Raw genomic sequence first — 15,582 nt, 5'->3', positions numbered from 1 at the left:
GGAAGTTGTTGGCATAAAGGGAGAGTGTTACTGTAGTCATTCAAGTGAATGCGATTGTCCCGAGAGAACGCGTGCCCCGGCTAAAGGTTGAAGGACAGATCCGGGTGCATCCATGTCGTCACAGTGATAGCATTTCCTACTTGCTGAAGACTGAGCAACGCTCCACTGTGCCTGTGTACGTGTGTTGATTTCATCCGTATACCTAGACATGGGATGATTGCTGGATCGTGTAGCAGTTCTTTTTTTGGTGGTTTGAAAAACCTCCGTACTGTTTTCAGTAGTGGCCGTGCCAGTTCGTATTCCACCAGTGGTGTAGGAGGGTGCTCTTTTCTCCACGTTCTCACCAGCACTTGCCATCTCTTGCTTTGTCGTCGTCGTTGATGGCCATCCTGGCTGATGTGAGGTGATATCTCATTGTCATTTTCATCTGTTTCCCTGATGATTTGTGGTGTTGGGCACCATTTCATGTACATGTTGACCATTTGTATATCTTCTTTTCAGAAATGTCTATATCCGTCCTTTCCCCATTTAAAAAATGTTTTTATTTGTCTGTGTTTATACTATTGTGTTGTTTGAGTTCCTTATATATTTTGTACATTAACCGATTATCAGATACATGGTTTGTAAATATTTCCTTTTATTCCATAGGTTGTGTCTTCATTCTGTTGATTGTTTCCTTTGGTGTGCAGAAGATTTTTAGTTTCATGGAATCCCACTTTATTTTTGCCTCTGTTGCTGTGCTTTTGTGTTCATATCCAAGAAATCATCACTCAGACCAAAGTCAAGAAAATGTTCCTATACATTTATTAAAGACACTATTCTTTTCAAAACAAAGGGAACAAAAAAAGGTTGAAGGACAGAACTTTGGAGAAGACCCGTAGTTGAGGTAGAAAAATCACGGAAGAGGGACATGCAGGAAGGAGTCCAGCAGTGTCAGCCCCTGCCAATGAGCCCAGTAAGAGTGGCAGGTGTGGCATTTGTAACCGGCAGAGCAGTGCTGGTAAAATGGTGGGGTTGGAGGTAGACGTCAGGGGGCTAAAGGAGCGGAGGGAAGCTGGGACACAAGAGCGGACAGATGTGTGCCCGGTAACTGACACGGAAGAAAACCTGAAGAGGAGATCAAAGACAGATGCGGATGTGGTACCTGCCAAACCATGTTTTCAAGGAATGAGGAGCAGGCAAGGTCATATGCTTAGTGAGGGGGCAAGAATGCGAGAAATCTTGAGAATGGGAAAGGCAGCTGGGTAAAAAGGGAACAGCTTACAGAATAGGGTCGTGAGGGCCCAGCCCCGATGGCAAGCCGCAGGCATTACTGATGGTTTTCCTCCACACACCTGCCCACGTGTAGCTAGAGAAATCAGGGGTTCAAACGATACACATCTGGAGTGCCATGCCAAAATCTAAAGGGAACCCTTGACTTCTGATAACTTGTTATCTGGGGCAATCTCTTCCTAAAAAGCAGTGTTGAGGTTATGGAAACTCCGAGTCTTATAATTCCAAAACCAAAACCCCACCCTTTTTAGGATTTTGTTTCTCCCATGCCATACTGACAGCCTGGCTCTGTGGAAGGGAAGAGACCCAGGAAGTACCTCATGCACATCTGCTGTGGGTTTGCAGGTGCACGGACCGGGGGCCAAGACACTGCCTGTGAGCCTTGGAAGCGCGAGGCATTGTCACAGTCCCCGAAAGTTTTTCATGGTGCAGACATCACCAAGGCCCTCATTCCTGTAGTCTTTTTAGGTGGCTGCCACATGGAACAGGTGATGTGTGATGACACATCATTTCACTAGAGAAGTGTGCGTATTCTGGAGAGACATTTTTTATAGGTAGCAGAACTCTAACTGCCAAGTTAATAGGTGGGACAGCTTGGCCTGCACACACAAGCCATCTTACTGACGTTCCATTGCAGCACTGACGGGACTTAACAAGCTGAAATAATTCCTTTCTTCCTTTCCTTCTTTTTTTCTTTTTTTTTTAAGCAGATTACAGAAATAGAGCCAGAGGGGCGTTTAGACTCCAGTAATCAGGACAGGCTCACAGCGCTGAAAGCAGTAACAAATTTTGGTGCTCCTGTTGAAGTGTTTGACTCTGAAGGTGAGTGTCATTTCATGACCCAGGCAGTCCAGATTTAGTGTCACATTAGTACAGATTAACATAGCCATTCACCACAGGAAATCTTGGCTGGCCATGCTTCAGTGAGTAGTAAAGCATGTCTGTGGTGGTGATCTCATTTGGAAGGGATCACTCCTTTGAGGAGAGAAGACTAGGCAATAAACAGCAAAACCCCAGAGCACAGGACTCCCTTTACTACACAAGGTGGAACCCAAGTATGTCTCTGTTTTCCTTAGCATGTTATTCTTCGTACCTTACAGAAGCTGAAATGTTCCAGAAGAAACTTGATGAGACCACCAGATTGCTCCGAGAGCTCCAGGAAGCCCAGAACGAGCGTCTGAGCACCAGACCCCCTCCCAACATGATCTGTCTCTTGGGCCCCTCTTACAGGGAAATGCATCTCGGTAGGTCGCACCTCCGGGAAAAGGAGACTTGGGGGATATTTAAAGGGAAAAACTTGAGAAGGGACACCGCTGTGAAGCAGTGCTAAAGTGAACTGTAGGTGATTTATTTTTTGCATTTACACAGTTGACCCTTGAACACGTGGGGGTTAGGGATGCTGACCCCAACCACCCACCCTGCGCAGTTGAAAATCCATGTGTGATTTTTGACTCCCCCCAAACTTAACTACTGTAATAGCCTTTTGTTGCCTGGAAGCCTTACCTGTAAACAGTCAGCTGACATTTCGTATGTTCTATACTGATTCATACAACAAAGCTAGAGAAAAGAAAGTATTAAAATCAGAAGAGAAAATATATTTACAGCCCTGTGTTATCGGAAAAAAAGGCAATGTAAGTGGATCTGCACAGTGCGAACCCCCATTGTCCCAGGGTCAAGTTTGTGGTGTTCCTATGACTTTTTTTTTTTTTTTAATCTAAAGGAACCACGTTTCAATACCTAGAGCTGTGTTTCTTTTTCTTTTTGTCTTCCTTCCCAGCTGAACAAGTGACCAATAATCTGAAAGAACTCGCACAGCAAGTCGCCCCAGGTGATATCGTGAGCACGTATGGGGTTCGGAAGGCGATGGGGATTTCCATCCCCTCCCCCGTCGTGGAAAACAACTTCGTGGATTTAACGGAAGGTACGTGCCTTGTGTCTCCGGGAAAATGGAAGGCTGTCGTGAGCAAAAGGGACATCTCCTTTCAAATAACACTGGAGAGGTTTTTGTCTCTGCATGTTGATAGTGTAAAAACTGCTTTTATTCTTGAGACAAGATATAAAGGAAATAACGGGTTCACACATTTGCAGACAGAGCCACAGTGATGCCCTAGTAGCACATCTAGTCTTTAACCTTGAACGTGGTAAAGAAGGGCTGTCAGCACTTATTCCTGATGACACCTTTACTTTTTACTTAAAAGGGGGAAGTGCTGAATGAAGCCGTAACTTTTTCTTTCAGATTTTGAAGAACCTAAAAAGACTGATGTTGCCGAGTGTGGACTGGATGGGGTTTGAAGCTAACTGGTACTTCATTATATATTATGTACATAGTTTTTTCATTCTTCACTTGGAAATCCTTTTCAGAAGATAGTAAATATTTGTAAATTGTGTTTTTAATTAAACTTTGGAACAATTAATGTTCCAGAGATTGGACTTCTATTAGGTAATAAAGCTGAGCCGGGGACTGCGAGCTGTGTCGCGTGTTATCAGCTGAGCTGCCCTTGACCTTTCCCCGGGGCTGGGTCTGAGGATAAAGTGATAGAGAAACACTTAGGAAGTAAAACAGCCTTTTCAGGACCATTCGTTAAAAGCAGCAAGTCCCCCAAATAATTGAAGTCCCTCATCTTTCCACGTTTGCCACCCTCCTCAGAAATTACAACCAGCTAGTTCCTGACTTACAAAACATTTCATCTGGATGGTTTCTTCAAAGAATGGCCTTGTGAGGAAGGAATAGGATGGACTCTGACCTGTTGCCCTCCGGAGCAGAAAGGAAGAGTGGACCTGGGCACGTTTGGGTCAGATGGTGATAAGGCCACTTCCTTGGGGGGCACAGACGGGACCAGAGCAAAGACATTTCTTTCAAATCCCCATCCAGTGAGATTTCCTATTGTTACATTGTGGAAACAAATACACTTAACATACTTTTAGAATCTGCTAGTACGTCCCCTGCATACCTGTTGGGAATGACACCGTGTGTGCAAGGACGAGGTGCTTCCCCTGTGCCACCCTCCCCCTCCCCCAGAAATCACAGCACTGACTTGTCTGGAGGTCCTGTTTGCTTTGCCGTTTTCCATTTTTGAGACAGTCACTTAGAATTGCTGTAAAAGGATAAGCTAAATAAGGGAATCATGGAGCTTCACGTTCACATTTCTTTTACCGTTTCTCACGGGTCACCCGTGCCTCAGCGTGTCCCTTGCCCTAATAGTCATCTAATTTTATCTGAAATGCAAAGGTCAGCTGCTCAAGCAGGCAGCTGAGCAGGAGACCGTGAGACGTGTGGCCCCCTCCTGTAACAGGCGCCACACTGCAGCCTTGTTCAGTGAACGAGGCGCATTTAAGACCCTGCGCGGACTGTACATAGCCCTTCTGTAAAACCCCCCAGCTGGAAGTCGTGTTAGTTTTATTGTCCTGACCTTGAAACTAACATTTAGCAAGAACAAGTAGGGTGAAAGAGAAGGGATTCTCTCAAGAGAGTTAGAAATGACCCAGTGTTTTAAAAACCTACTACAGGGGCACCTCGGTTTTGGCTCAGGTCATGATCTCGGCTTTGTGGGTGCAAGCCCCATATAGGGCTCTGTGCTGGCAGCACAGTCTGCTTGGGATTCTCTCTCTACCCCTCTCTCTCCCTCTCTCTCCCTCCCCCACTTGCACTCTCTCTCTCTCAAACTTTGAAAAAATAAAAGCCTACTTAAAACTGTATGCTAGAAGACCTTTAAAATTGTTCAAATACACATTTTATCAAGTGTTTTTAGAGTTTAATTTTAACCTTTCAGTTATAATTCAGGCAGTAATTGAGTCTTAAACTTTAGATCTAAGTAGAAACCAAGAAAACATTAGATTCAAAACACTAGGACATTCACGTCTTCCAGATTGCTAATTTAATGAATGAAATGCTAAACAAAGTACAAACACTGGTACTTTATGAAAAGAAAATACATTTTGAAACAAATGTTACAGATCTATAAATATTCAGGATACAGAGTAATTCCTAGTTGTTTGCACCTTCTCAAAACCTGTTTCTGTATGTTGACCTGTTATATACACAGTGTAGAAGCTGGTTAATGATCTTCTTCTCTATTAGGAAATTTTCTTAATGAGTAAACCAGAGAACTTCAGGTGTGATTGTCACTAGAGTCAGGGAGGCCACCTTTAAGCAAGCCCTTGACCCTTAGAAAAGGTCAGTGTTAGCAAAGACGCTTGTCCTGTCCTAAGACAGAATGGCGCCTGTGAAGAAAGGGCTCAGGGATCAGAAAACAGGCAAATCAAAACTGTATGTGCTTTTTATGGTCAGTTATGCACTAGGGTCTGCACATGAAAAACTAAAAACTTACAAAATATTTTTATCTGAGCACAGTGCTTGAACTGGAAATAAAAATCTATGGTAACTACTTTTTAAACTCCTAATTGGGATTTCTGTTGCCCGAAGAGAAAAGTAATTCGAATATTGCAAGAGTAGAAATATGTCCACCTCAGAGAGGCCCAACACGGCTGTGTGTGTCTATATCGCATCAGTGACAGAACGTCCCTGACACTGCGGGAGAGCCGTGTTGAGCAGCCCTGGTCACTGCTGAGTTAGGTGGACGCATTTCAGTGTAGTGCCCCCTGAAACCAGCCCTTTATATGGAAAGTCGGTGCACAAAACAGTTTAAGGTTATTCCCCTTAACAGAATTCTCGCCACAAAATTCCTTTATCCAAGTTCTTATACTTCGTTCGCCTCTATTCCGGTTACATGCGGGCCTCAGAGCTGCACTAGCGCCCCTGTACTTGCGGGGGGGTTCCTGGAGGACTCCAGCTGGGAAGCCCTGCTCTGTAGTGAACTTCAGCCATGTTAGAGCCCCAGGTGTGCTCTGGGGATGCAGTGGTGAAACTGATTCAGAAACAGGAACGAGCAGTTTGGCTCCTCCTCAACCTTGAAACGCAGTGAAGGCTGACTTCTGATTCTCTTAGACTTGCAGCACCAGAAGACCCTTCTCGCAAACCTGGCTTTTTGCACTTGATTTGACTCCTCCCGTTTGGAACAAGTCTGTCTCCGCATCTCTGAGCGGGCTGGCTTCCCAGATCCGGGAACCTCTTCTGCACGCTTGCGGAGGACGTGCTTTTCGTCTTGAAGCTCTACGAGTGAGCTGTGAGGACTAAAGAAGAGAAAGGGAGCACTACAGGTTGTCTGCCTTCTGTCTACACAGACCCCCTTCCTTTCCAGGACGGGAACTGCGATGTGAGGATAGCAGGAGGGCGCTCCAAGTACACACGGTGGTCAGGGAGGGGCTGAGAGGCCGTGCCTTTCTTTCCGGGCTGTGCCGCTCCTTGCCTTCTTGCTGTGTGACAGCCGTGTTCTCAGCCCCAGCAGGGCTAAGCCGTCAGCGGACGTGGTTAGAAAGATAACACACTGGAGGGAAGAGATTTTTGTCTGGCATCTAAGAAGTCATTAGAAAGGGTAAAACTCCACTAATCCTATACCCATTTAAATCAAACACCTGCCAGAGAGGACAAGTAACAAGCCTCTGTTGTGCTGTTCTCTCCCTACTGTGTGAAACCATAGATGGAAAACTGCATTTTCAGCTCTGTTTACCGGGGTGCCTGTGTTAGAAACGTACAGCCCTGTTGCTGCTCCGCTGGGAGAAAGGCGTGCCCAACCCATCCCGGACAGCTCGTCATGGTTCTGTACCTAGAAAAGACCAGTCCCACCCATGCGGCTGGCAGGCCATGGCCAGTTGTGTGTCCGGCTCCCCCTCTGAGGTCTCCACAGTACCCAGGGGATCCGCATGTCCCAGCTGCCTGTGCGTGGCGAGGCTCGGTGGTAGCCTCGGGCTGGAGTCTGGTGCACGTTCCGAGAAATCCTCTAGCACAAGTCCAAGGAGGCCACACACAGCCACCTTGTCAGGGTAGTGATGGCCAAACCCCTGGAATGCCTCTGTGGCTGGCGTAGGGCCGAGTGCTCCCTGTGGCTTGCTTCAGGGACGGAAAATCCGCTTCCAGCATGTTCACCTCCCAGAAGCCCTCAATTCAGTCCCGACCCTGGGAACTTTGCCGTGTCTGTGCAGACAAAGTAAGTCCTCAGCTCGCCTTTGCCTTTGACGTTAATCAGTCCCCGGCACTCGCAAGAATAACCTAGTCCCTGGAGGATGGTGCATGTCTCCTCAGTAACCTGAAAAGGAAAGGACAACAAACTCTTGGGATGCAGGAGAAACGCCTGCTGTTGGAGGGATGGCCGGGAACCAGCCCCGAACACCCACGTCTGGTGTCCCTCAAGCATGTCTGGGCTGGAATCACAAAGCTGACGGATGCCTGGGTCCCCCGCCCCCGCCGGGAAGTTCCTCCCCCGGGTCATGGGTTTCCCCAGCTGGGGTGTACCTGGATCTTGCCAAGTTCTCCAGTGCTCTCCATTCGGCTGGCGACGTTGACCGTGTTTCCCCAGATATCATACTGAGGCTTTCGTGCCCCGATCACTCCAGCGATCACAGGCCCGTGGTTTATGCCTGAAGGTGACATTTGCGGTTGGCAGGTCGGGGGGGGGGGCGAAGCCTCAGGCTCTGCCCCTACGGGAGGCCACAGAGTCCAGCGGCAGCCCCAGGAAGCACCGACCAGCAGCTGAAATGCAGGTTGGAGGGGGCTTCCCGAGCCTGTGACAGGACCTCTCACTCGGGACGTGGGAGAGGTGCTCCCTGGGCGGCCCTCTTCCCAGCTGCTCGCTCCTGACGTCAGGCTGAGGTCATCACTTTTCCAGTATCCGCTCATCTCCCAGCAAAGAATAAACGGGCTTTGAGTCCCAACCCCGTTAGCTAACACGGAGCAGTCAGGCTCGTAACTGCTTTGTTCTCAGTATTATTTTAAGGATTCCAGCCCGATTTCTGGTTCTCCGTTTTCTGTAGTGATACGTTCTGATGTAAACTTTCAAAGGTAACTTTGTTAACAGTATGCAAAGAAAGAGTAGTTACCCAGTTGCTGGGGTTGTGTGGCCAAGAGGGATTTCTCAGACCTTTCCTACCATCCAGTCAGGTGCACCGACAGACCCGAGCGTGGGCTTGCCGGGCTCCGGGACCCACCGCAGCCTCCCACCCCGGCGTGGCCCGGCCCGCCCTACCCTCGGGCCCTCACCGACTCGCAGGCGGAAGGAGTTGAAGGAGTGCCGGTTGATGCCGTCCAGCTTGCTCATCAGGGCGATGCTGAACTCCACCATGATGCCGATGTGCGCGTGCTGCCGCTCCAGGTCCTGTGGGACAGGGGCCGTGGGATCCCGTGCCCCGTCTTCCCTCCTCCACGGGGTGTTAGCCACCTCACTCCCCACCAGATGCCTCCCCCGGGCCGAGTCGTGAGGTCCTCTGCCCCTCCCTCATAGGACAGGGCAGGAAGGGGTGTCCCCTCAAAGTCAGGTGATAGGTCTGGGAACTGTTGAGTCCCCCTAACGTGGGGCTGGGACCCGCGGCCACCAGCTCAGCTCGGTACCTGGTTCTCAGTCCCTGAGGGGACGCTGAGCCCCACGGCTGCCATGTACGTGCTGCCAATGGTCTTGATCTTCTCCACACTGCTGAACTTGGGCTTTAGGAGCAGCTGCGGGACGAAGGGACACAGAGCCCTATGGCCCAGCCGCAGCCCAGGCCCACCCCAGGGTCTGAGAAGGGGTGGGGTCCCTCTCGCCACTGCTGCTAAGTTCTCACGCTCGGCCTCCCCATGTGGGCAGACAGCCGGTCCACGCAGGGACACGGCCTCTGGCTTTCAGCCCTGCTCCTCCTGACTCCGGCTTCCCGGGGTTCGTCCGTCTGCTCCTCGGCCCCTCCTGGGGCACCTGGACTCTCCTTTTTAAGGACCAAGCACAAAGCACAGCCCAACAGTATCTACCCAGGAATGTCGACTGCTTGCAGCTGAGAATCAAGTCCAAACCGACTGACTTCCTCTAGACCAGCTGACAGTGTAGACTTGCTGGAAATCAAACTACAGGAGCCCCTCCCCTCACCCACTCCAGGACCCCCAGGGGACGCCTAACACCTCAGACTCCCGAAGCCTTTACGGTGAGTGCTCCCGCCTGCACGCACATCCCTACGATGTTCAGCGTACACGTCAGGCACAGGGAAAGGTCAACAACAGAACAGAACAACGTCCTGTAATAGAAGCTACGTGAATGGTCTCACTCAGAAAGTCTTTACTGTATTCATTCATCCTCCTCCTCGTGAGGACACGAAGCGAGGTGAATGACCTGGCCGTTGTGACATGGCGTCAGGCTACAGCTGACCTTCTGACCACACGTCAGGCGGAGGGTCCGCTCCTTCTGGAACACGGCTGACCCGGGGAACCGAAACCGCAGATAAGGGACTGCCAGTTCTTCAAGGACCTAAATCTAATCTTCGCAGGCTGCCCGTCCCAGAGAAGATAACAACACTTACTGAAGAAGCGAGGAGAGGCAGATGTGCACCTTCGGCCGTGTGTGTCGCTCCGCGCCCCGCCCCCCCGCGGCTCGGCCCAGAGGCCCTACCTCGTCGAAGTCGGAGATGATCTCGTTCAGCAGACGCAGGCACTCCAGCCCCTCCTTGTTGACGTCGCACTCCGTGTAGAAGACTTTGAAGTCCGGCACCGACGCAAACATGACACACACACAGTCGTAGGACTGATGGTACCAGTCCTGGGTGGGGGCGGGGAAGGAAGCAGGCCACCTTAGGCCCCCCGGCCCCGGAAGGGACCGGGAGCAGACAGGGACGCGGCTCCTCGGCCGCCCCACCAAACTCGGGAGGGGGCGCCAGGCAGGTGCCGCTCCGCCCGGCTTCCACGGAGACCCATCTGGGGGCTGTTGCAGAAATAAGGCCGTGAGTCCGCTGCTTGGGGCAGGCCAGGCCCTGGTTGGCTTTGGCCCTTCGGTACCCTGGGTCCCCTGGCTGAGGCTGAGAGCCCCTGGGGTGGGAGGAGGTCCCAGATCACAGGAGACCTGGCTTCCGCACCCATTGGGCCTGCTTCCTTATCTGTGAAACGGCGACCCAGAACTGGCGGAGCGCACGCTTTCATCCACACGGATTGTCCAGATTACAAATGCCTGGACGTACATCCGGTCCTCACAGCCACCCTGACCCGTGGGCCCCCTCGTACAGGGGCGAGGTCCAGGGCCCCGGGACGTGAGGTCCCGGGGGCTGCATCCGGACCCTCAGACGCCCTGCCCTAGTGACCCAGGCCCCGCTCGCACCGCACCTCATTTAGCTTGTCACCAATGAAGTGTGCGGCCACGTGGGCTGGCAAGACGTTCTCCAGAAGGAGGCGGTTCACGTTCTCCATGGTTTCAAACTCCTCGTGTTCCTTTTTGAACTTCTTCTTCCACAAGCAATCCAAGCGGCAGTAATAGTCAATCTGCAGACGATGGGGGAGCATCAGTGTCCTGGCTGCGGTGAGCGGGGGCAGAATGACACAGGCCGAGAAGCAGCAGGGCGCGCCCATCACCCTGGGGCTGCGGAGCCGTCCCGTCCGCCCTTCCACCCTCTGTCCCTGGCAAATGGCTCCCACTCAACAGCCACCTCCCCGTGGCCTTAGAGTCCCAGTCAGCCGTGACTCAGTTCTCAAGCGACCCACGTGACCAGATGTCACTGGTGTCCTGATGGGAGGCGATAACAGGGAGGTGAGGACGCGGGGACCCCTCCCCGAGGGACCAGAGCTTCCCTGCAGGGCTGTCTGCCCCAAATCTGTGGAAGTTCCCGCCCCATCCCAGTTCTCTCTCCGAGCTGAGCAAGGGATGCTGGGGGCTCCCCAGGCGGTACCTGTCTGGAGAGCATGATGAGGGTGACGTAAAACAAAACCAGGTAGAAATTGATCATTGCCTTCGGGTCCTTCCACAGACAGAACGGGGAGCTGCTGGACACGAAGGGAAAAAGCAGGAGTCATCTCCAGCCTCCCGCCCAGTCCTCAGATGCAGGGGGCGGCGGGGGGCGGGCCAGAGCCAGCCTGCGGGAAGGCGTGAACGGGACAGAGATCTCTGCCATCCGAGCTCGTGTCCTCATGGCGGAGACGCTAAAGGCAGCGTCAACTTGTACAGAAAAGAGGGTTTGACGGGGAGGTGGGAGAGGCCTCACCGCGGCGACACCACAGCTCACACCCGGATGACCAAGGATAGCCACGGCAAAGTCTGCAGGAAAAGCTCTGCAGGCAGGTGAGTCCTCAAAGTGAGTCGGGGACTTCCAGGTTGGCAGGTGGGGTCTGCAGGTGCCGCAGACCCACAGGAGCAGGTTTTGTTCTGGGTCCCGAAACTCCAGCCTTCTAAGTTCAAGGGGAGCCAGGCCCCTCTCCTCAACCCACCGGGGCCGAGAGCCCCCAAAAGCACCCACACGCCAGCCCTTCGAGTGTCAGACAACAGTGCTTTCCAGAACTCTCTGGACCTCCAGGACACGGATGAAGGAGGGGGCCTGGACTAGAGCTGAAGCCTCCCCCCGGCCCACCCCCCGAGCGGCATAGAGACCGGATGACCCAGGAGGCCTCCGTGTGACCAGGGGCGTCCCCCAGAGAACCTGCAAACGAGTCCCTCTCCAGCTCTGAGCGTAGCAGCCCGAGACCGTCGCTTGCCTGTCACATGGCAAGCGTGCCGCCTGCAGGTCCACCCCACAGGCGTCCAGTCCAGAGGGGACCCAACGCAACCGTCCCGCAGCTCGAAACGACGGCGGAACCAAAGGGAGGTGCTGCCGTGGAGCGCGGTCGGGAGGGGCGCCGCGGGCCCCACCTGAGGGTGCCGTTGGTCTTGGTGAGGTTGGCCAGGCTGTGGCTGCAGCAGTCCCACTGCCAGCACGGGGAGATGTTGAAGAGCACCAGGTAGGCCACCAGGGCCACCGTCAGCAGCACCACCTTCAGCTCCAGGCTCATCCGCAGGAAGACGGAGCAGGCGACAAAGGCCAGGATGCAGCTGCAGGTGTAATACTGGGGAGGCGGGGGGACGTCGGTCACCGCGAGGCATCCCCCGGACCGGGGGTCGCCAGAGAGGGCCGCCTCTAGCCGCGGCACACTGACCCGGAGCCCCGGCCCCGCTCGGGGGACCCGTGAGGAGCCGGCCTGTCTGCGGCGCTGCCCTCTTGCCTTGACGACCCTTCTTAACAAAGCAGACAACAGAGTCTAAAACTTCACTGTATGTTTGCTTCTACTTGCGGCAAACGGGCTCCTCGAAAGGAAAGAAGGCGGCGGCATGTGGACGTGACCAAGGTGGTACGCACACACCCGAGCGGCCTCCCTGCCTCCGGCTCGGCCAGGAGCCTGCCCTTCCCGAAGTGCATCTCTGCCCACGTTCCTGTCCGCAAGATCATGCTGTGGCTCCCCACTGCCCCCAGAAGAGAGACACTCATGGTCCCCCCTGATCTAGATCAAAGCCACCCCTGGCCCCATCTCCCAACTGGCCCCGCTCCACCCCCCTGTCCCATAACCTTCTTGCCCTTCAGAGACCAGCTCCCAATTCACCACCACTCGGGATGAGTGCCTTCAACGTCTCGAGCTGTGCGGGAGCGGTCCAGGTGGGGACACGCGGTGCCCAGAAGTCCGGCCGCACTCACCGGGAGGAGCTTGCACGGGGCCAGCTCCCTGCTGCTCACGTCCCCATCCGCCAAGCTCTGGTTGCCTGCAGGCTGCCTCAGGGCCGGGAAAGGCATCAGCGGCTACAGAGGAGACAGGTCACCATGAGGGGTGGTCCGGGGACCTGGGACTCCAGGACCTGCCAGGACCAAGCAGGGGTGGGGAGGGGCCAGAGGGCTGGGCCCGAGGCCTCCGCGACATCTGCCAGGCCCAGCTCTGAGTGTGGCCAGAGTCACTGCCCCAATTCCCCAGCACGGTCCTCAGCTCCACAGTGGGGTCTGGGGGAGAGAAGGGTGTAGAATGAAGCCATACGCACACTGTCCCCAGAGCATCAGAAGCTGGTGGTGGGAGGTGTGGGGGGTGGGGGAAGAAGCTGGGATCAACATGGACAATGAGCCCCCTGCTCCCCAGGTGACACAGAGTGTGGTGGTCACAGAGTCTCCAGGACACGGAGACACCCTAGCTCTAGATGTCAGAGCTGGGAGGACCAGCAGGGACAGGTGCTGTCTGCAGCACTGAGCACGCGAGCAAGGCCTGAGAAGCAGGGGCTCAAGTGTCCTCCGGGCCTGTGCCCGGGCAACCACTCCTTAGTGAGGAAATGGAGTCTCAGAGAGAGAAAGACAGGGCCTCCTCAGGGGACCACAAAGAAAGGCGAGGATGCCAAAACGCTGGTGATTCAAGACATCGCGGCCTCGTGGGGCTAGCCACGGAAGCTCTATGGGGTCCCCAAGTCCTTGTCTGCAAACCGGGCCTGCCTCGGGAACCTCCCAGAGCCTGCCCGCTGCGCTCTGCAGGGGCTACACCAGATGCAGCTCTCAGGCAACAGGATGATGGGATTCGAGAATCTGAAGCTTCCCAGGGTCAAACACTGGCCCCCTCCACCCGGGAAGCATGCTCAGGCTCGAGGGGTCCTTGCCAGGGCCCGCCTCCCCCACCCCCGGAACCCACCAGGTTGACGATGGCGATGCTGAGCAGGCTGCCAATGGTCAGGATGGCCAGGGACAGCCGCAGCAGGGGCTGGGTCTCCACCCTCTCGGAGATGGCCTGCAGTGTCCCTCGGGCGGGGCAGCACCTCTGTGGAGGCACGGGGTCAGGTGGCCGGCGCCAGCACCCGGACAAGGAGCCCACGGTGCAGCGGCCCGGCGGATGCGCAAGCTCCCAAGAGCTCCCAAGAGCTAGTGACCGTCAGCAGGTGCGCTGTGCCCGTGCCCAGCCCAGAGCTCAGCACTCATGGGGTGCACAGACAGAAGGGACGTTCCCACCCTTCGGGCCGGGGACGGCCACAGCCACTTGGGGGCCAGCAGCAGCCTGGGAGGGCAGATGACTGGGAGAAGCGCCCGGCAAACTGTCATCCAGGCAGGAGGGGCGAAGTTGAGCACGGAGGGCTCCGGGGAAGAGTGGAGGCAGCAGGAGGGCCGGTGGGGCAGGGCCCGGCCAGGTGCCCGCTCGGGCTTTCCCACTCACCAGGAACTCGTGGGCAAAGCACAGGCCCAGCACCAGCCCCAGCACACAGGCCACCAGCCCGAAGGACACACCCAGGGCCGCCATCCTGGAGAGGAGAAAACCTTAGTTCTGGAGGACCGTCTGCCCAGGGCCAAGTCACAGGCAGGCCCCCCTACCCACCAGCACCCCAATTCTCCAGCTCCCGGCCACTTCCTGCCCCCCCCCCAGACTACTGCCTACACGCAGCAAAGGGGATCTTTGAGAACTGTGGTCCAGCTGCCCACTCCCGGCACGCAGGGCCCGTGGTTACACAGACTTTAGACTCCTGTCCGGCACCAAAGTGCCATATAAAAGTGCTTCCTATTTGGTCTTTATTAGGCACATACTGAACCCCAGTCCTCGCGGACCCTTTGGCCAGACCACCCTTCCCGAAACCGCCAAGTACCTGACCTTACTCCTTCCCTGTGACCTCACCCCCAACCCTTCCCCCCCACCCAGCAGGGCCTTTGAAGCAGGAGCACGAATCTCCGCGGCTCCTGATACCCTGGCCGTGCGCCCGGAGAGGGCCCTGAGCCCACAGGGGACTGGGGAGGGGAGGCGTGTGTGGGAGGGGGAGGCCTGCAGCCGGACAGTCAGTGACAACAAAAATCAGCTCTAGTGACCCCAGGCGTGCGGCCACAACCCCAGTCCAGTTTCTCCCGTCTCAAAAACCAGCCCCCTCCTGCCGGTCAAGAGCGCCGGCAGGTCCTCTGGTGAGCCCTGCAAGGTCACCGCCCCTCCTGGCCCGACCCCAGTGGGCTGGACGGTCCCGCCACGCCAACTGACCTGGGCAAGAGCAGGACGTGAACGAGCAGGATGCAGACGAAGACGAGGCTGGCACAGGCGAAATAGTGGCGGACCCGAGGGATGGGCGCCAGGCGGTACTGGGGGCGGTGGGGACTATCAGGGGTGGCAGAGGCCCCGCCCACAGGGCCACTTGCTCTGACCCCTTCATCGCCCACCCCGGCTCGGGTTAATCACCTTAAAAACACCCTCCTTGAGCTCCAGGTGGCGATGGGACATCATCACGACCAAATAACCCTCATGAGCTCCACTGGGCATGGCTCCTTGATGTTTAGAGCCGTCCCTGCCCCTCCCCCACCCCGCCCGGGGTCTCTGACTTGATTTCCCAGGTTCCTGAAGAACCCATGGCCCCAAGCCTGTGGATGGGAACCAAGTCTGAGCTCTGGGCTGGTGGTGGGTCCGTCCCCAGCCCAAGCCAAGGAGTAATGCCGGGGCTGAGCCCCTAGCTAGTGCTGTCTGCCCCCCTACACCGGGCACAATCTCATGGTCTCCAGCCACAGGGCTCC

At 55.1% G+C, this 15,582-nt stretch overlaps 2 protein-coding genes across 11 annotated transcripts in view; one reads left to right on the top strand and one right to left on the bottom strand.

Annotated features, from left to right (window-relative positions):
- The window catches only part of BRD7 (bromodomain containing 7), a 37,252-nt gene extending 33,513 nt beyond the window's left edge, over positions 1–3,739 (top strand). For 2 of the 4 annotated variants that reach the window (XM_042918365.1, XM_042918367.1), the window contains exons 14-17: positions 1,983–2,094; positions 2,373–2,516; positions 3,050–3,193; positions 3,509–3,739. In XM_042918365.1, the coding sequence (XP_042774299.1) occupies positions 1,983–2,094; positions 2,373–2,516; positions 3,050–3,193; positions 3,509–3,564 (456 nt within the window). In that variant the 3' untranslated portion in view covers positions 3,565–3,739. Of the gene's footprint in view, positions 1–1,979; positions 2,095–2,372; positions 2,517–3,049; positions 3,194–3,508 lie in introns of all 4 variants that reach the window. The other 2 variants (XM_042918364.1, XM_042918366.1) reach the window with 1 other exon arrangement.
- Positions 3,740–5,130: 1,391 nt separating this feature from the next.
- Positions 5,131–15,582, bottom strand: part of ADCY7 (adenylate cyclase 7) — a 45,159-nt gene continuing 34,707 nt past the window's right edge. For 2 of the 7 annotated variants that reach the window (XM_042917957.1, XM_042917958.1), the window contains exons 15-26: positions 15,059–15,156; positions 14,255–14,339; positions 13,739–13,864; positions 12,772–12,873; positions 11,955–12,148; positions 11,002–11,095; positions 10,442–10,597; positions 9,738–9,884; positions 8,714–8,818; positions 8,366–8,480; positions 7,622–7,746; positions 5,131–7,415 (exon numbers count right to left, since the gene is read on the bottom strand). In XM_042917957.1, coding sequence (XP_042773891.1) covers positions 7,269–7,415; positions 7,622–7,746; positions 8,366–8,480; positions 8,714–8,818; positions 9,738–9,884; positions 10,442–10,597; positions 11,002–11,095; positions 11,955–12,148; positions 12,772–12,873; positions 13,739–13,864; positions 14,255–14,339; positions 15,059–15,156 — 1,494 coding nt within the window. In that variant the 3' untranslated portion in view covers positions 5,131–7,268. The other 5 variants (XM_042917959.1, XM_042917963.1, XM_042917960.1 and 2 more) reach the window with 5 other exon arrangements.

This window comes from Panthera leo, chromosome E2 (genome assembly GCF_018350215.1).
Source record: "Panthera leo isolate Ple1 chromosome E2, P.leo_Ple1_pat1.1, whole genome shotgun sequence".
Classification (NCBI taxonomy): domain Eukaryota; kingdom Metazoa; phylum Chordata; class Mammalia; order Carnivora; family Felidae; genus Panthera; species Panthera leo.
The sequence above is the reverse complement of the archived record's forward strand: the minus strand, read 5'-3'. Positions and strand labels throughout refer to the sequence as shown.